Here is a 24,957-nt window from a genome sequence, read left to right as displayed (position 1 = left end):
GCCGAGACCGATCGAGAACCGCCGAGAGCTGACCGACGATCGACCGAGAGCACTACCCGATCCCACAAAAGTCTTCCTTTCACCAAAAATCTCCTAAGTCAAGAAAATTAGTGGGAAGATTATTTTAATCTTGAAGAAGTTAGTGGAAGTTAGTGGGAAGATTATTTTAATCTTGAAGAAGTTAGTGGAAGTTAGTGGAGATTAAATAATTCAAGAAGGGTTAGTGGAGCTTAGTGGAGATTAAATAATTCAAGAAGGATTAGTGGAGCTTAGTGGAAATTAAATAATTCAAGGTGAATTAGTGGAGCTTAGTGGAGATTAATCAATTCAAGCAAGATTTAGTGGAATTCAAGGTGGCTAATCAATTTCTCTCCAAGTGTTAAGACATGCACTAATAGTAACTAATGAAGAGTGAGCTCTCCACATGCATTGGTTGCCTCCACCGCCCAAGCCCTCTATAAATAGCTTCTCATCTCTCTCATTTTCACACAAGACATCAAGGGGTAAGGAGAGAAAAATTTGAGAGAGAAAAGAAAGAAGTGAGCGAGAGAGAAGAGAAAAAGAAGAAGGGTGTGTTGCCGCAAAGGAGAAGAAAAGGAAGAAGAGAAGGTGCAAGATAAGACTATCGACAATTGACCAAGGTTAAATCGATAAGAAAATCGATTCTAACCGAAGAGAAGCTCCGAGTGTGCCGCGAGAGAAGCTTCACCAAGGGAGACCAATCATCGACGGTTTACTGTGAGTTAAGGCACATATTTCACCGGCTTAAATGGAGAATTAAAGACATCCATTTAGTGTGCGGTTTTCATGGGTTGCATTTACTTGAAATTCTTTTGCGTTTTTCTTGTTAAGTTGCATGCGAGGTGAGGTTATGCCGGTTGCTAGTTTGAAATGTTCTAGTAACAAGGGTGATAACTAGTTAAAATACTTGAAAACTTATGAGCTTAAAAACCATATAAACTCAAGTATTAATTTTGGTGAGGTATTAATGCGTGTTAGTCCGCGAGAAATTATGGCTATGCGTAGTATAACTTGGTATTGTCATCTTTCCCATTCCGTACCACATGCAGCGGCGACATACAACCCATGTTCGTGTGTTTGTAGGGTTGGTTACGAAGAGCTCGGAGGTTACTGGGCTCGCTACCCTTGCCGAGGCTGTCTACACGATGGTGTGGCTTTGAGTGAGATCCGATTGCATGTCTTAGTGGTTGCGACTCGGTGATTCATGAGGGATTTAGGGAAAGGATGCATACCGGGCCCAATAAACTAGAACTTGTTAAAAACTAACGTTTTATTTCAAGTTTAAATTGTTGCCTATCTTGTGTTTATGCTTGCATGTTGTTCTATGTCATTGCATGTAGTTGCGATTGCTTGTAGAATAATTTTGCTTAGCTTATCAGCTTCCGCATGTTATCTCTGATTGATTGTTGTATTGTGTGCTTGCTTGTCAAATGTTTATTTTTGCTTGCATGTTAGTTCTTATGCTCGCATGTTATTTATAATTGCTTGCATGTTGATTGTTTATGTTTGCATGTTTTTTGTATATGCTTGCATATTGTTTGTTGATGGGGTTTGGGATTGAGGTTTAATTCTTTGCAGGAACCCTGAGCTCACTAAGTAATCTTAGATTACTTATGATAATATTTTTGTGTTGCAGGTAACCCTAGAGGGAACTAGAGGGCTTGGTGAACGATAGGACTCCGGAGTAGTTTTATTTTGGTGTCTATTGTAAAATTCAAAGTATGTTTTATTGCGAACCAAACTTTGGCACTAAGCCTTGTCAACCTTTTGTGTAGTCGTTTGTAGTAAACTCTTTTAAGTATTAATGCAATCGGATTTCGTATAATCGAGCGAGTCGTACTGATATAGACTTTGTCCGAGTCGGCTCAACACACGGCGTGTCTGTAGGGTTGCAAAGCCTTAAGGACGTGTCGTGTGGTCGGGAACCTCACCGATGGAATGGCCAAGGGGCTTGATTCATTCTTGCACCCGGTCGGATCGTTGGCGAACGTCTCCCAAGTAGCGTCTCGGGCTGTCCGATGGCCTTAGTGGTCATAGTACGGTTCGGGGGCGTTACAGGAATGGAGCTTGATCAGGGGCTGAAGAGGTGGCTGCTTGGATTATTTTGTCTGCGGTATCAGCCATCAGGTTCTTTGCTTCACCCTGAGTAACCCGTTGTTTTCTAGCCGCACTCTCAGTAGGATCTGCAAATGTTAGATATTGAACCGTGACTTCTCGAAGTTCACTCATTACATGTTCTTTTGATGGGATGTTCTGTGACAGGGTCCTTTCCACTGACTGTAGAGCCTTATCATATAGAATAGGAGAGAGAGGTGGGGGAGTGTTTGCGTCATGATTCACTGGTTCTCTCTCAAAGGGTGGACGACGAGGTCGTGAGGAGTCTGATCTTTCATGATGGGGTTCTACAAGTGATTGTGCTTTTTCTCTCCACTGTAGATTCTGTTTAAATTGTCCTGATGAAACCCTTCCTTGGTTGGAGCCTGGGTAGGGTTCCCGACTTAGGGATCGTCCTTGGTAGGGGTGTACTCTTTCAGGGGTACGTTTGTTTAAGTCAGAATGTCGGCTTCTGTGAGGCTGCGAGAGAGCAGGTGAGAGACTTCGGGTTTCTGAGTGATCAGCAGTATCCCGTGGGGCTCTGAAGTTGTCCTATGGGGTATAGTAGTTCCTGGTTACTGATTTTGATGTCGTATGTTGTTGTGTTGTGCTAGCCAGGGGTTCGTCTCTTGAGGGTTGCAGTCCCGGACAGTTCTTCCTCTCATGGGTGAGCCGGAAACAGAAAGAACAATAATTTTTGAGATTCTTGTACTCGAAGGTTACAAGGGTTTCACTTCCATCTGGGAACTCCACGATAGTGTCCTTAAGCAGAGGTTTGAGTCCATCGACCGAGACTTTAATTTTTGCACTTTCATTGGTTATTTCCATTTCCTCGAGTTTACCTAACTCTGCTCCAATGGTTTGTAGCATTTCCTCTTGCCAGTAGTGTTTGGGAAGGCCCTGAAGTTCGATCCAGAACAGTAGCACTGAAGGGTAAGTATCAGAGATAATGGGTTCCCAACTTCCCATTTCTGGAGGATGACCATCCATTGGTCAAAGTGGGTACGGCCGGTTATCTAGAACTTTTTGCATGTCCTCCTCAAAATCAAATCTGAACTGGAAGCAGCCTTGAACAAGATCTGAGCCTGTAGCTCTTCCTTAGAGGTTCTAGCGATTTTCAAGGAAAGGGAAAAGGGACCAGAGTCTCTGAGCCGTAGGGTTTGTCAGGCGACCCATGAGGGTGAGGGCATTTGCTTCTACCAAAGCGGATGTGTCAAGTTCTGGTGCACGGATTCTTCTCCGAGGGGGGGGGGAGAAACCAGCGTCGACTTCTTTACCCTTCTGCGCATATGGAATTCTTCTCGACATGATGAGGGATTTAGGGTTTGGAGGGTGATATGTAACACACAAGAGGGTTTTGGAGTAGGGTTTCGCAAAGTTTCACAGGGTTACAAAATTCTCCAAACAAGGTTACATAGTTTGCTTTAGCTTAGAGAGGTTCAGTGAGCAGAAGGAGAGGGAAACATACCGCAGATATGGCTTACTCCCAAGGATGTCGGGGAAGAGAGGTCCAGAATGGTACATTTTGCAAGCTCCGGTGAGATTTTGTCCGGTGACCAGCTAAAATCCAGTGGTTAAAAGCATTAGGCGGATAAGACCGTTGGATATTACTGCTTTTGGTAGGAAGGAGTATGTGAGATCCCGTTTTTTTTAAGTTGACTTCCTCTTCACGGGTGCATCGGAATCAGGCCTGGGAGCGATTTTTTTCTTTCATTATTCAGTCACTTAGAGGGTGTTTCTCAAAAAGGGAAATCATTTACATACAACTATCTTAGATTTTAAAATTAAAAAGTTTTCTCTAATGTCATCTATGCTTAAGTGAAGTCTTTACCTTTTTCTTATCTCCAAACTAAATTACCAGATTTCCATAAAATTTAGTAATGTCTAAACTCTCCTAAACTCACACTTTAATATAAAGCTCAAATACCGACAAAAAAACAACATCAGCTACACAATCCCATATTCCAACAATCCACATTTCAGAAACATAACCAATTTTTATATTATTTTTCATGAATAATTTGACAGATTTTATACACGCATCTATCCTATCATTTGGACCAGCTAACCCACAACCACTCAACGTCTTCTTTGAAAGCGAATACCAAAATCCAAATGCAACAAGAACACTTGATGTGGAAGCTGTATTACAAGACCTAGAAATAATACAAAGGCAAGCCACCCAATATGAAGAAGGCTAATGTTCAAGGAACTCAAAATATCAACACTTTATTTTGCAATCACAAATTCCACAGTGAATGTATTGCATTTTGGTTACATCATAAAATAACATGTCCTAATTATAGAATACAAATAGTATAAACTATAATACAATTTAAAATTCAATAAAAACATCAATAATATAATAATTTAAACTTTTAAAAAGGTTTTTTAAATTGTTCATAATTTAGAAAAGGATAAGCTGATCATTTAAAATTAACTATATAATTTATGAATACAAATAAAATAATTTCAAAACCTTAATGACTTTTATCCAAAAAAAACAAAGTTTCTCGATACAAATAGACTTTGTTGGTATGATCTTCAAATTGTAAAGTCTCTCGAAAAAAAATTTAAAAAATTAATTTAGTCCTAATGACTTTAAACCAAAAAACGAATTAATATAATAATCTCGTGCAACGCACGAGACTCAACCTAGTAAAGTATATGAGAATGCTGTCACAAATGTCAAATATACTGTTATACTTTGATAGATGTATTATATTGCCATATGTATGAACTATAAGACGCCATATAATGTCATCAAATTAAATATTTTTTTCGTTACCAGATCTCATTATCCTTTTCAGATTATTTATCTCTCTCTTTTTCTTTCTCATTTTCCTTTTTTTTGTTCTTACTTTCATAAAATATATATCAAATTATTTTCTACTTATTTTTGTACAAAATTTATTTCACTCTTAATTATTTTAAATTAGTTTTAATTTCATAGTTTTTATTAATATGTAATTAAATATATATGATTATAAAATAAAAGTGGTAGGGTAAGGTGGTAAATTTTATTAAACAAAATTATTGTAAAGTTTTAAAAGTGAATGTTGAATTATTAGATAGAAGAGAAAAGATGATGTGAAAATGTGAAAAAATAGAGTGTTGAAAAAAACTATTAGAGTATTGCTGCAATTACTTTAATCCCCTATATAATAAAACGAAAGTACATAACATTGTTTTGTAGACTATATAATTTTAACAAGTTGGTTACAAATAGGTTATAAATTAATTGATAGATTAATTGGTTAGAAGTTAAATAGTAGGTATTAAATGAATTTTTTTTCGGAAGATTTTATTACTAAAGCACATTGTTTCCAAAAATCTGAAAGAGAATATTCTAAAGAATCATTTGTAACTTACCATATTAATTTTCTTTATTAAATTATTCATCAAATAAAATATTGGGCAATTGACAAAAATAGCACAGATTTAAGTTTTTTTTCCAAACCTAGCACATTTTCTTTTATTTTCCAAAATTAGCACACAAACTCTAATTTAATTCTTAAAATCACTAAAAATAATAATTGTTTAATAAAAATTCCATCTTTATCTCTAGAGAAAGACTTCTGAGATCTCATTTTCACCGACGAACAGAGAACGATGAAGCGTGATGATGAAATGATCTCATAAGCCAATCGAGTCCTTACTCCCCCAATACCTTGAACCATCCCACACGTCTCGTCAATCGATTCTCATCGCCGATCTGTTGTTGTCGCCGTGTTCTCGCCGTCGGGTTCGAAGTTCACCTAGTCGTGTTCTCGCCGTCGTGTTTGTCTGGACGTATTCCCGCTGTCGTGTTTGTCTGGACGTATTCTCGTCGCCGATCTCGTCGCTTTGCCTTATTGTGAATTGGATTAGATACGATGAAGTCTTTGAAAGGAGAATGAACAAACACGGTGATAGGAGACCTGGAGATTGGGTAATTTCGTTTTTGCTAAAGTCAAAAGGCTTCCATGCTTGGCCTGCTAAGGTATGTGTCTTCATCACCATCTCTTTTGGAGATACAATTACATGTTCTAGTATAGTTCTGATGAAGCACATGACCGAGATGTTATCAATTTCGGGTTTTGGAGGTTTTTGTGACAGAACAACCTTGAACAACAACACAGTCAATGCCACAATTGATTGGATAGGAAACTGTAATATCAACAATGAAACGCTTCTATATGTGCCTTGTGGTGTGTATTTGACTCAGAGCTTCAATCATTGATATTGGTAACTCCTGCTCAAGATTCAAAACATTATACATTGATTACATTTGGGGTTTACGTTTGGATGTGATATTTTACAACTGTTTTATGAAAATAATTGTTTTGATTATTGTAGAGTTTGGTGATCTCGTTCTTGCTAAAGTCAAAGGCATGCTAATGTATCTCTCTCTCTCTCTCGGTTTAATTCATGATCATGTTTTATTTTTTTCTAGGGTGGTCTTGCACATACTGTTGTTTATTAGTATATTCTGCTCTGTTTCGTTTTCACGTATGCTTTTAGCTATATAGTTCTTATTTTCATCTTATGAAAATTCAGGAAGGGGTTCTTGAACTTCAAAATGAACTTCATAAAAAGTTTGGAATTCAGGATGAACATAAGGATTGATAATCAGAGAACAATAAATATTTTTTTTTGGCTTCATGGTTTTTTTCGTTTGTTGTATGTTGGTCTTTAGTTTGCTACTAGTTTTAGGACTGAGTAAACATCTTCATGATTTCTCAATTCTTGACCGTTTTTCATAATGTTGTTGCTAACTTACATGTTTTGTTTTTCGAACAAATGATAGTTCAGCTCTTGCATCATATTGCTCATATGAATGAGTTACTAGTAAAGCACTCGAAGTAAGGGCGAGCGGTACTCAGAAGATACAAGATTGAAGGCTTCAATTGACATTTACAAGGAATTGGTGCATAATGAGTATGGAGTATTTACAGTTTGATTCTTTGTATTCACATGATGTATATTTATTTATTATTAGGATTTTGGATGGGTTTCACCATAAAACTTGTTTTAAAACATATTTGTGAAGGTTTTGTATTGAAGATTGGGATATTTTCCTAGGTAGCTATGTTTTCACTGGTAAACATATAAGAAGGTTTGAATCAAACATTCAGGAAGGATTCTCAGATATTTAGGAATGATTTTTTGTTTTAGGAATGATTTCTTGAATTTCAGGAAAGCTTTCATGAAGGAAACACAAGTTATACACATGTCCTCACAAAAAGTCGGAACCTTACTAGAGCGTGTAACTAGTAAGTCAAGATTTTCATTCCAATATAACATAAAAATGTATATGAAACACATCCTTGGGGGAAACATAAAAAGAGATTTGATAGAACTAATTTGGGAGGCCTTACTTCGAATTGATCCATATGAATGGTTTAATGTTCTTGAAATAATTTGATATGAGTGTTGTGAGAAATATTCTTATTATTTACCTTCAGTTTATGTGAGATGTCAGTTTAATAGTAAGTTAGGAAGAACTCCTTGAAAGTTTGGAATGCGTTCCTAAAGTTAGAACATTGGTGGATTTGTGATACATTACTCCTTACTAATGGAGCAACTAGGACAAAACATAAATAAAGAGATTTAAAATCAAATTTCCTTAAGTTAAAGAAAGATTTCATAACATTTAGGAAGAAGACCTTGAAGTTCATGAATGTCTTCCTAAATGTCTGAAAGCAGATCCAATTCTAAGTTAAGCGAACTAAGACCCATATCCAATTCGTGTTCCATCTCTGCAGCTCAATTCACCGTCGCGTTCAGCTTTTTCTCTGTACTAAGCTTTCGTCCATCATTTTCCAAATTGAGCCGTCAAAGTTTCAATCTTCTCATACACATCTCCCAACGAAGCTGCTTCTAACTCCTCTTGTGAAACATATGCAATCGGTGACAATGAATCTTATACCATCTTGAATCCAGCGAGAGAAATGTTGAAAAGAGTAATAGTAGTAATAACAAACCATATCTCTACAATCGATACACATAGTAGTAATAACAAACCATCTTCTCTACAAACGCTAATCCAACTATGTCCCCCAACGATTTTACTTTGAGACATCAAGATCTTTGGTTCCAATATTACAACTCATAAGAGAGAGATTCCAGACATTTAGCCATTTGATATAGGTGATGGATGTACAAAAAGAGTAGGATAATAAAACTCACACATTGGTATCATCAAACAGGGAATGATCCCAGAACCCTTTAACCAACCTGAAAAAATATTCTGCAGAACTGCAGGATGATGATATAGGACAGAGCATACTACCATGCGTGATCTGCGCATGGTTCAAACAATTAAATCAACAAACACAATTATTCAGGAAAGATTGAATTATATTTAGGAAGAATCTTTTAAAATTCATGATGGCTTTCATAAAAAAAATTATTCAGGAATGCTTAAATGATGTTTAGGAAGGATCCTTTTAAATTCATGAAAGTTTTCCTAAAACATCATGAACATCTCTGCTGCATCTTGAACGTGCAGATAGTCAGATACAACTCTATGACATGGCTTCAGCTGTGCATTGCCCAACCCACAAAATCAACAAAATCAATCTAAACACACATTAACATGAAAACAGATTCAAACAATTATTTACCAAAGCTTTTTACTTGTTCCCGTAAGAGGAATCAAATCATCCACATTGAATTTAACTCTCATCTCAGCAAACTACATCAACGGCGGCAAGTCTAAAGCTCCTCACTGTTACAAAGCACACCGTCACTGTCCATATCAAACAGAACCGCCGATACTTTCCCCCAATCATCCGCCGTAATTGTACTCAGAGGATTCTCCGCCGCCGTGTTCACTATTGTAGATGACAGAAGTGTCGTTTAAATTAAAAACTCTGATCTTCGAGAATCTAGTAAATGAAGATGCTATTGATGTGGATTATTATTGGATTGGTTTCAGTTGATCGATTTGTCACTTAATTGAAAAGATATGAAGATCTCAGTTCAGAATCTTCGAGCTTTGAGAACTAAAATCGTGAAGTTGATTTTAGAGAAAAAAAAATTGTTAAATAATAATCTTAATATACAAATGCTAGTTTTGGGAAATTTGATCATGTGTGCTAGATTTGGAAGAAAAACTTAAAAGTATGCTATTCTAGAGTATTTCTTTTTTTTCAGTCTCTGCACGTACAAAATCCCACAAAACATATGTAAAATTATATATAACATTCCAACCAATATTTTGAATGTTTTAAATATATATGTACGGACATCCAAAATCAATATCTACATATGTTAAGTTGCTTTTAAAATCGATCAATGTTTATTTGCAAACAACAAACACAAGTTTTAACCCAAAAAAAAAACACAAGTTGCTGAATATACCTGAGGTTAAAACCACATGGTTGGAGAGCGAAACTGCTAATATGACAATATGAAAAAAGATCACAAGAGCTTTTGTGATACCCATGATTATATTTTTTTGCTGTATAAAGCTAACTAAAAAAAAAATATGTTATATAATTTGGAACTTCAAGAAAGACCCCACTTATATATAACTCTTGCAGTCTTGGTAAAACTCATTTTACCAAATATATTTAATTTTACTATTAAATGTTTTCCCCATTTACGCCGAAAAAAATCTTATGTTGGTCAAGAAAATGTATTAACATTTATTTTCTGTATTTGAACATATTGTTTGATTAGATTTATGCTAAAAAATACTATTATTTTGGTCGAAAAGATATAACATTTATTTTCTGTATTTTGGACATATTTGTTTGACTATATTTATGCTAAAAAAATACTATTATTTTGGTCAAAAAGATATAACATTTATTTCTGCATTTTGAACATATCTGTTGACTATATTTATGCTAAATATACTATTATTTTGGTGAAAAACATATTAACATTTATTTTTGTATTTTGAACATATATTATTCGAAAAGATTAGAGACAGTTAAGCTGGAAGTGTTGACCATAACAGCCCGTGGCTGCAGCTCAGAAGACACACGATCGCCACGCCACCTATTTGACAAAAATAGCACATATTTAAGTTTTTCTTCCAAACCTAGCATATTTTCTTTTACTTTCCAAAATTAGCACACAAACTCTAATTTAATTCTTAAAATCACTAAAAATAATAATTGTTTAATAAAAATTCCATCTTTATCTCTAGAGAAAGACTTCTGAAATCTCATTTTCACCGACGAACAGAGAACGATGAAGCGTGATGATGAAATGATCTCATAAGCCAATCGAGTCCTTACTCCCCCAATACCTTGAACCATCCCACACGTCTCGTCAATCGATTCTCATCGCCGATCTGTTGTTGTCGCCGTGTTCTCGCCGTCGGGTTCGAAGTTCACCTAGTCGTGTTCTCGCCGTCGTGTTTGTCTGGACGTATTCCCGCTGTCGTGTTTGTCTGGACGTATTCTCGTCGCCGATCTCGTTGCTTTGCCTTATTGTGAATTGGATTAGATACGATGAAGTCTTTGAAAGGAGAATGAACAAACACGGTGATAGGAGACCTGAAGATTGGGTAATTTTGTTTTTGCTAAAGTCAAAAGGCTTCCATGCTTGGCCTGCTAAGGTATGTGTCTTCATCACCATCTCTTTTGGAGATACAATTACATGTTCTAGTATAGTTCTGATGAAGCACATGACCGAGATGTTATCAATTTCGGGTTTTGGAGGTTTTTGTGACAGAACAACCTTGAACAACAACACAGTCAATGCCACAATTGATTGGATAGGAAACTGTAATATCAACAATGAAACGCTTCTATATGTGCCTTGTGGTGTGTATTTGACTCAGAGCTTCAATCATTGATATTGGTAACTCCTGCTCAAGATTCAAAACATTATACATTGATTACATTTGGGGTTTACGTTTGGATGTGATATTTTACAACTGTTTTATGAAAATAATTGTTTTGATTATTGTAGAGTTTGGTGATCTCGTTCTTGCTAAAGTCAAAGGCGTGCTAATGTATCTATCTCTCTCTCTCGGTTTAATTCATGATCATGTTTTATTTTTTTCTAGGGTGGTCTTGCACATACTGTTGTTTATTAGTATATTCTGCTCTGTTTCGTTTTCACGTATGCTTTTAGCTATATAGTTCTTATTTTCATCTTATGAAAATTCAGGAAGGGGTTCTTGAACTTCAAAATGAACTTCATAAAAAGTTTGGAATTCAGGATGAACATAAGGATTGATAATCAGAGAACAATAAATATTTTTTTTTGGCTTCATGGTTTTTTTCGTTTGTTGTATGTTGGTCTTTAGTTTGCTACTAGTTTTAGGACTGAGTAAACATCTTCATGATTTCTCAATTCTTGACCGTTTTTCATAATGTTGTTGCTAACTTACATGTTTTGTTTTTCGAACAAATGATAGTTCAGCTCTTGCATCATATTGCTCATATGAATGAGTTACTAGTAAAGCACTCGAAGTAAGGGCGAGCGGTACTCAGAAGATACAAGATTGAAGGCTTCAATTGACATTTACAAGGAATTGGTGCATAATGAGTATGAAGTATTTACAGTTTGATTCTTTGTATTCACATGATGTATATTTATTTATTATTAGGATTTTGGATGGGTTTCACCATAAAACTTGTTTTAAAACATATTTGTGAAGGTTTTGTATTGAAGATTGGGATATTTTCCTAGGTAGCTATGTTTTCACTGGTAAACATATAAGAAGGTCTGAATCAAACATTCAGGAAGGATTCTCAGATATTTAGGAATGATTTTTTGTTTTAGGAATGATTTCTCGAATTTCAGGAAAGCTTTCATGAAGGAAACACAAGTTATACACATGTCCTCACAAAAAGTCGGAACCTTACTAGAGCGTGTAACTAGTAAGTCAAGATTTTCATTCCAATATAACATAAAAATGTATATGAAACACATCCTTGGGGAAAACATAAAAAGAGATTTGATAGAACTAATTTGGGAGGCCTTACTTCGAATTGATCCATATGAATGGTTTAATGTTCTTGAAATGATTTGATATGAGTGTTGTGAGAAATATTCTTATTATTTACCTTCAGTTTATGTGAGATGTCAGTTTAATAGTAAGTTAGGAAGAACTCCTTGAAAGTTTGGAATGCCTTCCTAAAGTTAGAACATTGGTGGATTTGTGATACATTACTCCTTACTAATGGAGCAACTAGGACAAAACATAAATAAAGAGATTTAAAATCACATTTCCTTAAGTTAAAGAAAGATTTCATAACATTTAGGAAGAAGACCTTGAAGTTCATGAATGTCTTCCTAAATGTCTGAAAGCAGATCCAATTCTAAGTTAAGCGAACTAAGACCCATATCCAATTCGTGTTCCATCTCTGCAGCTCAATTCACCGTCGCGTTCAGCTTTTTCTCTGTACTAAGCTTTCGTCCATCATTTTCCAAATTGAGCCGTCAAAGTTTCAATCTTCTCATACACATCTCCCAACGAAGCTGCTTCTAACTCCTCTTGTGAAACATATGCAATCGGTGACAATGAATCTTATACCATCTTGAATCCAGCGAGAGAAATGTTGAAAAGAGTAATAGTAGTAATAACAAACCATATCTCTACAATCGATACACATAGTAGTAATAACAAACCATCTTCTCTACAAACGCTAATCCAACTATGTCCCCCAACGATTTTACTTTGAGACATCAAGATCTTTGGTTCCAATATTACAACTCATAAGAGAGAGATTCCAGACATTTAGCCATTTGATATAGGTGATGGATGTACAAAAAGAGTAGGATAATAAAACTCACACATTGGTATCATCAAACAGGGAATGATCCCAGAACCCTTTAACCAACCTGAAAAAATATTCTGCAGAACTGCAGGATGATGATATAGGACAGAGCATACTACCATGCGTGATCTGCGCATGGTTCAAACAATTAAATCAACAAACACAATTATTCAGGAAAGATTGAATTATATTTAGGAAGAATCTTTTAAAATTCATGATGGCTTTCATAAAAAAAATTATTCAGGAATGCTTAAATGATGTTTAGGAAGGATCCTTTTAAATTCATGAAAGTTTTCCTAAAACATCATGAACATCTCTGCTGCATCTTGAACGTGCAGATAGTCAGATACAACTCTATGACATGGCTTCAGCTGTGCATTGCCCAACCCACAAAATCAACAAAATCAATCTAAACACACATTAACATGAAAACAGATTCAAACAATTATTTACCAAAGCTTTTTACTTGTTCCCGTAAGAGGAATCAAATCATCCACATTGAATTTAACTCTCATCTCAGCAAACTACATCAACGGCGGCATGTCTAAAGCTCCTCACTGTTACAAAGCACACCGTCACTGTCCATATCAAACAGAACCGCCAATACTTTCCCCCAATCATCCGCCGTAATTGTACTCAGAGGATTATCCGCCGCCGTGTTCACTATTGTAGATGACAGAAGTGCCGTTTAAATTAAAAACTCTGATCTTCGAGCTGGTAAATGAAGATGCTATTAATGTGGATTATTATTGGATTGGTTTCAGTTGATCGATTTGTCACTTAATTGAAAAGATATGAAGATCTCAGTTCAGAATCTTCGAGCTTTGAGAACTAAAATCGGGAAGTTGATTTTAGAGAAAAAAAAATTGTTAAATAATAATCTTAATATACAAATGCTAGTTTTGGGAAATTTGATCATGTGTGCTAGATTTGGAAGAAAAACTTAAAAGTGTGCTATTCTAGGGTATTTCTCTAAAATCTTTTAATATCTAACTTAACATATTAATTTGTTAATTATTATTATGTTAGACCTCTCTTTTTTATATATGAGTCTATTTTGTGAAACATATAAATTATCATATTATTTATTATAATTAAAAAATTGTTTTATTTCCATAAGTTGAATTTTTAAAAAAACAAATATAAATGGTTCAATCTATAAAATATTCAAGTTTTAGTAATATTATTCTTTAAAAATAATATCTATTGAATTAAAAAATTTACTAAGTAACGGGTCAAAATTGAATATTTAAATTCAAATTTATACTTTTTTGTTGAATTTTATAATTTTATATAATATAATAAAACTTTAAATAATTTATTTTGAAATATTTTTAAAATATTGAAACTTGATATAAATGTTAGAAACTATAAACACTCTAAATTGATTTGTTATAGCAGTGTCAATAATATATCACTATAATATGAAAGAATTTCAAGAAACCAAGTATATTAAACAAAAAGTATAACAATATATTAAACTACTCATAATATAATAACTCGCTTTTAATAAACCAAATTTACAAAATTATGTCTTATAGTGACATTCAAATCATGAGGTAGAATATACATTGTTGAATAACTTCACATACATAAACTAATACAACATATTAAAATTTTATTTTAAAATAGAAAATATACAAAATTTGTATAAAATAAAATTTAACCAGTATTATAGCACGGGTACTTATCTAAAATATAAAAAAATACAAATATGTGTCTTTTTTCAATCAATCATATTTAGCATATGATTTTATTGAATAATGTTTTATCCAAAAAAGCTTTTAAAAACAATCACATAAATATATTTTATATAAAAATTACAATATAAATAAAATGAATTTCAACCCGTGCTTCATCTAGTTGACTTTTATAGTTGTAGTAACTTAAATTAAATTATGAAAATTTAAGAAGTTATAAAGTATTTTCTTATACAGAAGGAAAAATTATGAAACATACCAATGTTGAAGTTTAGACAACAAACCAGACATAAAACCAAATTGAACTAAAGCAAAGGTAACAAATACACCGGACCATAAGACTTTTTAACCAAAAAAAAACAGAAGAAAGTCAAGAACTCATAATGTACAATGTAGAATCTACAAACTTGAAGTTAAAGGGATTAAGGTTCGAGGAACAAGAGTGCACTTAAGAGGATGAGCCATGCTCAATGTCATTGCTCCGGCGGCCTCATTCATGTTGACTTTATCTCCTTTAATTTTCAAATCAAAGCATTGAACCATCACTCCGATCGCGGTTTCTACAACCTCTTCTTCCGCTCCCGAAAGGAATGTATTTTAGGACTTCGTCTCTTATCTCGTCCTTTTTGCTCGATCTTGAAGAAGATAGAAACCTCTCTGGCTTAAACTCTTGAGGATCGTCCCAGTATTCAGGATCTCTCATCATAGCATAACCATTAAGAAGAAGAGTTGTCTTCTCCGGTACATGAAAGCCTCCGATCATACACCTTTCTTGAAACGACCTTATCAGAAGGGGGACCGGCGGATGCAATCTTAGCCCTTCTTTGACGATCGCTTGTAAGTAAGGGAGGTTAGGTAGATCAGTTTCTTGAATCAACCTTGTTTTCCCTACAACAGAATCAATTTCTTCTCTCAGCCTCTCAAGAATGTTGGAATTGTTGATGATCTCGGCCATGATCCATTGTATAGTGTGCGTCGACGTGTCAGTGCCTGCTACGAAAAGATCCTGCAGCAGCAAACATTTCTTAGTCAAAACAAACCAATTGTGTTCGCTTAACTTGTCAAAAGAAAAAGGAACATTTACCACAAACAAGGACTTGATATGGTTTCTAGTGATTTTATAGTCTGCGTTTTCTTCTCCATAAGCTTCCAACAACTTATCCATCATGCCAGTATCTTGTTGATCCTCCTGATCCAATTTCTCTTTGTTTTCCACAAGAATCTTCTCTAACACCTCGTCATACTGGCGAGAAACATCCGTTAACTCTTTTTTGAATAGTGAGATCCCAATTTTCTTAAGCGGTTTGCGCAAGATGGCCGCCAAGAAAAGCTTCTTCCCCAAGGCATCTGTCTTTTTCACCAAGCATCTGACTCTCTCTGCTGCACTATTCTCCCCTGAACAACTCCTCCCCATAATCATGTGGCATATGCTATTGTTGACTAGCTTCATAGCTTCTTCAGAAATCTCAACGCTCTCCTTCTTCATCGCCTTATCTAGTAGATTTGAATAAAAATGCTCTACCTCTTTTGCACGGACTCCTTGTGACCTTTCGAGTGCTTGATAAACTTAAAGTAATCTCCGTAAGGTGTTGTCACGATGCCGAGGGAACTGAAGACCAGAGACCCCTCGTTCGTGGGGAGATTGCGAGAGGAAACGTTTACGTCTTGCGATATAAAGATCTCATAAGCTACTGAGGAAGAAGAAACGAGCACTATGGGGACATTGAAGACGCGAAGATAAAGTAGAGGTCCATACTTAGCTTGGAGGAAAGTTTCTGTAAAGATTTGTGGATTAGAAAAGAGAGGAAAAGATGAAGATGGCCAATGATCGGTAGAGATGGAGGGCTCGGAGGAAATTTGAAGTCATTCTTTGGTTTCTTGAAGAAGACAGAGTAACAGAGGAACGAAAGGAGGCTGAGGAGGATTATGATGAAACAGTTTTGATAGTCAACGTTCATTACTCCCATTGTTGTTCAAAGTGAAAAGAAAAGAAGATAGAGAACTTGTTTATCAATAATCCATGAATATAATGAAAAAAATATATAATCCATGAATATAATATATGATCATGCTTTACAAATTACCTAAAGAAAAATGATTTATTTTTGGAAGAACGTGGAATACAGACAGATGGAATCTTTTCTTCTAAATAATGAAACAAATTAAGAAGTTCAAATCATTAATTTATAACTTTGCAAAACTTTTCTATCTTCCAAAATGACAAGACGTGTTAATTTCGAAGGTCGGAGAGTATAATGGTCCGATACGGGAAAGACATGAACCTTGTTTCATATCTATTTAAATTGAAACAGAATTATAAAAAAATCGATGGATACGGCTTGTTGTTCTGAAATGAGCATGCCTAAAAATGACCACTGAATACGTCTATTAGTATTGAATATGATTTGGAAATATTCAGTTATCCAACATTACGACAAAGATATCGTGAAACGAAACCTCATACATGAAATAAACCGTTTAAATCGTATATTTATGGTTCTCGACACTAGTAAAACCACTAGATTATATTCGCGGTAGCTTCAAATTAAGTGATGAAAGCTTAAGAACTAAAGTGTTCTTCCATATACTTAAAAGAAGTGTTAGAGAGAGTAATTACTGTATATTATGTGTATAAGTTTTGGTAAGATTTAGCTTGGGGAGAAAGGTTAGCATTGATAAGATGCAATCTTCTTAGTTTGGTAACTAGATATTTTCTGTATGTATATATACTTGAGAGTCATAAATAAACAAGACAAGAAAACATTCTACAATTGATACCCTGTTTAATATGGTATCAGAGCCATTTGGCTAGAAAGATTAAAGATTAAAAATGTCAGAGGAGACAAAGGCGATCATGAAGACAGAAGGTTCGAAGCCGGTAGTTTCAGCGTTCCAACTGGCACCAACCAAGAACCCTGGCGCGATCATAGCGCAAGTTCAATTTAACGGAGACAACTTTGATGAGTGGGCTCAGGCGGTGCGGACTGCACTGCAAGTCAAGAAGAAATATGGTTTTGTTGACGGAACTGTCTCAAAACCGAGTGAAGATGAAGCCGACTATGAAGATTGGTTATCGGCGAAGTCGATGGTGACACTTTGGATTCTCAACACAATAGATCCAAAGGTGAGAAGAACTCTGGGAAACAAGGAAGATCCAAAGGAGCTTTGGATGGAGATCAAAGATCGTTTCTCTGAAGCAAATGGACCAAGAATTCAAGAGATTAAGGCAGAACTTGCTCATTGCTGCCAAGGAAATATGAGTGTGATTGAATACTATGGGAAGCTGCAGATGCTGTGGGAAGACTTGGCAAATTATGACAAGGTCATAGCTTGCAAATGTGGAGGATGCTCCTGCAATATCAACGTCGAACTGGAGAAGAAGAAAGAGGATGATCGAATTCATCAATTCCTTCTTGGACTTGACACGGCCTTATATGGAGGAGTAAGAACTTCGATCATCAGCATTGATCCTCTTCCAAACATGAATCAAGTATACTCAAAAGTGAAGTCGGTGGAGCGAGTGAATACTGTCATGAGAGGAAGGGAACAAGAGAACACACAAGTAGCATTCGCAGTCCGAGGAGGACAACACACGAGTGGGAAAGAAGAAAAGGGAAAGATGGTGTGTTCAGTGTGTAAGAAATCTGGACACACAGCGGATACTTGCTTTCAAGTGATCGGGTATCCTGAGTGGTGGAGTGAGCGACCTCGAGGCATTGGAAGCTTTGCACGAGGAGGAGGTCGCCAAGGAACCGGAAGAGGACGTGGCGGTATGGCTCGTGCAAACGTGATGGTTGCACAAGATGGAGCCGAGTCGAGTGTGGAAGCTGAGAGGAGTGGCTATACAGGGTTAAAAACGAGCAATGGGGGACACTCGTGAAACTCCTTGAGAGCAGTAAGGGAAACACACCTCGTCTCAGTGGTAAGTCTCTCTCACTTTATTGGGTCATAGACACTGGAGCTACAAATCACATGACAGGTTTTAGTGATTTGTTGTTAGACAGAAAATATATACTGCCGTGTACAATAGGGTTGCCAAATGGAGAGAATAGTTTGGCAAAAGAAAAGGGAACAGTGAGTTTTGATGATGAGTTTGAACTGAAAAATGTATTGTTTGTGCCAGGACTGAAATGCAACTTGATATCTGTATCACAACTTGTTGCCGATTTAGATGTAGTAATGCAGATTGCTAATAAGGGGTGTGTGATTCAGGACCGTATAACGAGGAGTGTGACTGGAGCAGGAGAACTTAAGGATGGACTGTATTTCTTCCGTCGTTTGAGAGAGTTTCGAGTTTTGCATTTGAATAAAGATGGAGCTGAAGACCTTTGGCATCAGAGGCTTGGGCATCCTTCCAATGGTGTTTTTGATTTGCTTTCTGTTGTTGGTAATAGGAATAAGGATTTTTCAGTTTGTGACATTTGTTTAAAGGCTAAACATTGCCGTGAGGTTTTTCATACCAGTGATAATAAAAGTGATGGAGTTTTTGATATGATACATGTTGATTTATGGGGTCCATATCGACGTCCAACTCTGTGCAATTCTTACTATTTTCTGACCATTGTGGATGATTTCTCGAGAGGAGTTTGGGTTTATCTGTTGCGAGAAAAGTCACAAGTAAAAGAAACCTTGATGAACTTTGTGTCATTGGTGTCAAGACAATTCAACAAGGATATCAAAGTTGTGCGGAGTGATAACGGCACGGAGTTTATGTGCCTCGCGTCTGAGTTCCAACGGATGGGAATCATACATCAGACGTCGTGTGTTGGGACACCACAACAAAATGGGAGAGTAGAAAGAAAGCATCGACACATTCTGAATGTGGCGCGTGCCTTGTTGTTTCAATCATCACTTTCTGCGAAGTTTTGGGGAGAGAGTGTACTGACTGCTGCGTATCTCATCAATCGGACTCCGTCACGGTTGTTAAAAGGGAAAACTCCATATGAGCTTATTTATAATAAGGCTCCAGCATACGAAAACTTGCGAGTGTTCGGTTTTTTGGCTTTTGCGCACAAGCAACGTCGTGGAGGGGACAAGTACGAAGCTCGCAGTCGAAAATGCATTTTTCTGGGTTATCCTTTTGGTAAGAAGGGATGGAATATGTTTGACTTGGAAACAGAAGAAATGTTTGTATCAAGGGATGTGGTCTTTGTTGAGAATGCTTTTCCGATGAGCAGTGAAGTCTCGGTAGAGATGAGAGCTGACGACGCCATTTCGGATTTTGGCTGGGAAGAAGAGGATAAAAATGAACAAGTTTTGGAAGAATCATTGGAGTTGCGTGATCCTCAGATCGTGCAAGAGAGCGATTTTCAGAAAGTTGAAACAGAGGATCCTTCTCATGTCGAAACAGAGGAACATCTGGTTCTTGAAACAGAGGACCATCCTCGTCCTAACACAGAAGATCTTCGAGAAGAACAAACAGAGGAGATTGTTGTTCTTCAAGATAGTGAATCAGAAAATGAAGATGGTGAAGTTGAAAATCGTGAGCCTGTGGAAAGGCTCGGGCCTGGTTTGAGAGCGACAAAACCGCCAAGTAAATTTAAAGATTATGTGATGAATACTATCATCAAGGTTGAATCCGATGACAACAGTTTATATCCATTATCTGATTATCTCGATGCAACCAATTTTTCTGCTCCATTTCTTGCTTTTCTTGCCACAGTGAGTGAGAATACGGAACCAGAGACATTTCGAGAAGTAGTGGTGGATAAACGTTGGAGAGTTGCTATGTCCAATGAAGTTGGTGCAATGGAACTAAACGAGATGTTTGATCTGACGGAACTTCCTCCGGGCAAAAAGGCTATCGGTTGTAAGTGGGTGTTTAAAATTAAGTACAACTCTGATGGGACGATTGAGAGGTTCAAAGCTCGTCTAGTTGCACTTGGAAATCGACAGAAAGAAGGAGTTGATTATACAGAGACTTTTGCACCTGTTGTTATAATGTCGACAGTTCGGATCTTCTTGGAGATTGCTGCGGCGAAGAACTGGGAATTGAATCAAATGGATGTGCATAACGCATTTATGCATGAAGATCTAGAAGAAGAAGTCTATATGACATTACCACCTGGTTTTCGAACAGGAGGTAAGAACATGGTGTGTCGACTGAAGAAGTCGATTTACGGTTTGAAGCAATCACCACGATGTTGGTTTACAAAGCTGCGTGGAGCTCTTTTTGAGTATGGTTTTTGTCAGTCGTGAGCTGATTATTCTCTGTTTCACTTGCGACGAGGAAACTCTGAGATATATATTTTGGTTTACGTCGACGATCTGATCATTGGAGGCAATGTTTCTGTCGAGATAAGCAAGTTTTAAAGGATATTTGGGTGAGTGTTTCCACATGAAAGATCTAGATCCTTTGAGATATTTCCTCGGTATTGAAGTTGCAAGAAGCAAGGAGGGTATCTTCTTATGTCAAAGAAAATATACTCTTGATATCATCAATGAAGCTGGCTTGTTGGGAGCGCAGCCTGCTGACACACCTTTGGAACAACAAGATAAGCTTGGTCTCTCTAAAGCTCCGCTTATGGTTGATCCTGAGAAGTACCGACGTCTGGTGGGACGGTTGCTTTATTTGTTAGCAACACGCCCTGATTTGGCATATGCTGTTAATGTTCTCTCGCAATTCATGAAGGCGCCTCGTCACGATCATTGGCTCAGTGCTTTGCGAGTAGTCCATTATTTGAAAGGAACACCAGGCCAAGGTATATTGTTGAAGTCTGATTCAAAATTACAGTTAGTGGGATGGTGTGATGCGGATTATGCTGGATGTCCTTTGTCTCGTAAATCTGTTGGTGGTTGGTTCATAACTCTCGGTGATTCTCCGGTGTCGTGGAAAACGAAAAAACAGAGTGTCACCTCTCGATCCTCGGCTGAATCCGAGTATAGGTCCATGGCACTTACGGTATGCGAACTGCAGTGGTTGAAGGCGTTGCTCAAAGATTTTGGTGTGAGTCACACCGAACCAATGGTGTTACATTGTGACAATCAGGCAGCACTGCATATAGCCGCAAATCCTGTTTTTCATGAACGTACGAAGCATGTGGAGGTCGACTGTCATTGTATAAGAGATGCAATCATGAATGGGACAATACGGACCAAGAAGGTGCATACTAAAGATCAGTTGGCCGATATCTTTACCAAATCATTAGGCCAGACTGAGTTTCATTTAATGCTGTCCAAGTTGGGCATTTACAATTCGTATGCTCCAACTTGAGGGGGGGTGTTAGAGAGAGTAATTACTGTATATTATGTGTATAAGTTTTGGTAAAATTTAGCTTGGGGAGAAAGGTTAGCATTGATAAGATGCAATCTTCTTAGTTTGGTAACTAGATATTTTCTGTATGTATATATACTTGAGAGTCTGAATAAACAAGACAAGAAAACATTCTACAATCGATACCCTGTTTTACAAGAAGGAAATTATGAACCATACCAAATGCATAAAAGGTTTACACAACAAACCAGATGTAACCAATAAACCAGAGAAGATGTCTAAACATGAGATTAAGATAAACAACAAAAGAAAGTCAAGAAATGGGAATTTGCATACTTGAAGTTAAAGGGACTGGGCTTGGGTTACGAGGAACAAGAGTGCACTTAAGAGGATGAGCCATGGTCAACGCTATTTTTCCAGCAGACTCATTCATGTTGATCTTATCTCCTTTGATCTTCCAATCAAAGCATTGCACCATCACTCCAATCGCGGTTCCGACAGAGACATAAGCTAGATTTGCTCCAGGACAGCCTCTTCTTCCGCTTCCAAAAGGAATGTACTTTAGGACTTCGTCTCTTATCTCATCTTTTTGGCTTGATCTTGAAGAAGCTAAAAACCTCTCAGGCTTAAATTCTTGAGGATATTCCCAGTATTCGGGATCTCTCATCATAGCATAACCATTAACAATAAGTGTTGTCTTCTCCGGTACATAAAAGCCTCCGACCTTACACTTTCTTGAAACGTCCTTACCACAAGAGGGATTGGTGGGTGCAATCTTAGCCCTTCTTTGACCGTCGCTTGCAAATAAGGGAGGTTCGGTAGATCAGTTTCTTGAATCAACCTTGTTTTCCCTACAACGGAATCAATTTCTTCTCTCAGTCTCTCAAGAATGTAGGAATTGTTGACGATCTCAGCCATGATCCATTGTATAGTGTGCGTGGAGGTGTCAGTGCCTGCAATAAAAAGATCCTACGGTAGAAAATATTTCTTAGTCAAGACAAACCAATCGTGTTCGCATAAGTACACATAATAGATGAACATTTACCACAAAGAAAGACTTGATATGGTCTCTAGTGATTTTATACTCTGCGCTTTCAACTCCATAAGCTTCCAACAGCTCATCCATCATGCCAGTACCTTGTTGATGCTCCTCTAGTTTCTCTTTGTTTTCCAAAAGAATCTCCTCTAACACCTCGTCAAACTTGCGAGAAACATCCATTAACTCCTTTTTGACGAGTGAGATCCCTATCTTCTTAATCGGTTTGGGCAAGATGGCTGCCAAGAAAAGCTTCTTCGCCAAGGCATCTGACTTGGTCACCAAGCCTCTAACTCTCTCTGCTTCACCGTTCTCCTCCGAACAACTCCTCCCCATAATCATCTTGCAGATGGTGTTGTTAATTAGCTTCATAGCTTCCTCAGCAATCTCAACGCTCTCCTCCTTCCTCGCCTTATCTAGTAGGTTTAAGTAAAACCGCTCTAACTCCTCTGCACGGACACTTTGTGACCTCTTGAGTGCTTGAGGCCCAAGGAGCTTAGTGACGATGAGCTTCTTCATGGACTTCCAGTATTCTCCGTAAGGTGCGTTAACATAGCCTAAGGATCCGAAGAAGAGAGACCCTTCGTGCATAGGGAAGTTGCGAGTGGAAACGTTAACATCTTTTGCCCCAAAGATCTCATAGGCTATTGATGGAGAGGAGACGAGTACAATGGGGACACTAAAGACGCGAAGATAGAGGAGAGGTCCATACTTGGAAGAGAGTTTCTGGAAAGACTTGTGGGCTAGAAGAGAGAGGAGATGATGAAGATGACCAATGATCGGTAGAGACGGAGGGCTCGGAGGCAGATTATAGTCAACCTTTATTTTCTTGAAGAAGAGAAGGTAAAAGAAGATCGAGAAGAGGCATAGGAGGATGAAGATGAAGCAGTTTTGAACATCAATGCTTACAATTGCTTCCATTGCTGCTCAAAGTTTTAAGGTAGTTGAAACATAGTGAATATTCATTAATGAAGAATCCATGAATATATAATGAATGATTTTGCTTTATTTATTACCGAAATAAAATGCTTCTTTTGTGGAAGAACCTCAAACAATGAAAATTTGGATCTAGTATTTTCTTATATCAATCAATTAGAAGTTCCGTACCACACTAATGAGCAAATTACTAATTTAATAACATAGTTTAACGTATCTATGAGTACAATCTGATAATGCTTTACGTATAATCTAAATTACATTATTTGTTTTTGGGAGAATGTGGAATAACCGACATATGGAATCTTTTCTATTATGTAACATATAGATAGTAATCAATTCAGATGTTTTTTTACTACATCCATGTTCAAATCATACATGTTCATTTTGAATCTATGCATATGTATATATTTAGAAGGGAAATACCGTAAAATATTACTAAACTAAGTTTGTTTTAAAAGTACCACCACTAAGTGTTATTTTCAAATATACCATTACAATTTTTGTACTCAAAAAAACAAATTTTGAAAGGTTTATATAATTTAAAAATTTGAGTTTTGGTTAATATTTTGGGTAACTATGAACTTCCAGTATTCTCCGTACGGTGCGGTGACAAAGGGGAAGGATCCGAAGAAGAGAGACCCTTCATTCGTAGGGATCGGACTAGGGAGGTTGCGAGTGGAAATGTTAACGCCTTGTGCCCTAAAGATCTCATAGGCTATTGAGGAAGAAGAGACGAGTACTATGGAGAACGTCGAAGATACGAAGATAGAGTAGAGATCCATACTTAAAGATGAAGATGATGAAAATGACCAATGATCGGTGGAGACGAATTTATTTTCTCGGAGGAAGATCATATATAGCCAACCTTTATTTTCTTGAAGAAGAGGCATAGGAGGATAAATATGAAGCAGTTTTGAACGTTAATGCTGACAATTGCTACCATTACAGCTCAAAGTGTAAAGGTAGATGAAATATAGTGAGTATTCATTAATCAAGAATCCATGAATATAATGAATGATTATGTTTTATTTATTATCTAAATAAAATGCATCTTTTGTGGATGAGGACGTGAAACAATGGGAGTTTGGATCTAGTCCTTTTTTCTTCTTTCTTTTTGACTTCGTGATAGTCTTTTCGTGTACCAATTAATCTAAATGTTCCCTACCACGCTAATGATCAAATTAATTTTATCACTTTCAAGATGGCAACTTGCAACATCAATTA

At 36.7% G+C, this 24,957-nt stretch overlaps 1 protein-coding gene, 2 long non-coding RNA genes and 2 pseudogenes across 4 annotated transcripts; 3 read left to right on the top strand and 2 right to left on the bottom strand.

The window, feature by feature from the left end:
- LOC104787039 lies at nucleotides 5,710-6,486 on the top strand. Of its 2 annotated transcripts, XR_767767.2 has the most exons (3): nucleotides 5,710-6,097; nucleotides 6,201-6,342; nucleotides 6,454-6,486. It is a non-coding gene; the product is annotated as an uncharacterized LOC104787039 (long non-coding RNA). The 2 variants fall into 2 exon arrangements; XR_767766.2 differs by lacking the exon at nucleotides 6,454-6,486 and having other exon boundaries at nucleotides 6,201-6,447.
- On the top strand, nucleotides 10,282-11,413 carry LOC104787038. The gene is made up of 3 exons (XR_767765.2): nucleotides 10,282-10,672; nucleotides 10,776-10,917; nucleotides 11,029-11,413. It is a non-coding gene; the product is annotated as an uncharacterized LOC104787038 (long non-coding RNA).
- On the bottom strand, nucleotides 14,872-16,529 carry LOC104787037 (annotated as a pseudogene).
- On the top strand, nucleotides 17,376-18,425 carry LOC104789305. The gene has a single exon (XM_010515027.1). The coding sequence runs from the start codon at nucleotides 17,376-17,378 to the stop codon at nucleotides 18,423-18,425; it is 1,050 nt and encodes a 349-aa protein (XP_010513329.1).
- LOC104787035 lies at nucleotides 22,030-23,809 on the bottom strand (annotated as a pseudogene).

Source organism: Camelina sativa, chromosome 5, assembly GCF_000633955.1.
Source record: "Camelina sativa cultivar DH55 chromosome 5, Cs, whole genome shotgun sequence".
Lineage (NCBI taxonomy): Eukaryota > Viridiplantae > Streptophyta > Magnoliopsida > Brassicales > Brassicaceae > Camelina > Camelina sativa.
This window is presented reverse-complemented; position numbering and strand designations above follow the sequence as displayed.

Excerpts from the sequence above, each read along its gene's own strand:
- LOC104789305 (XM_010515027.1), top strand. The coding sequence starts at position 17,376 with ATGTCAGAGGAGACAAAGGCGATCATGAAGACAGAAGGTTCGAAGCCG.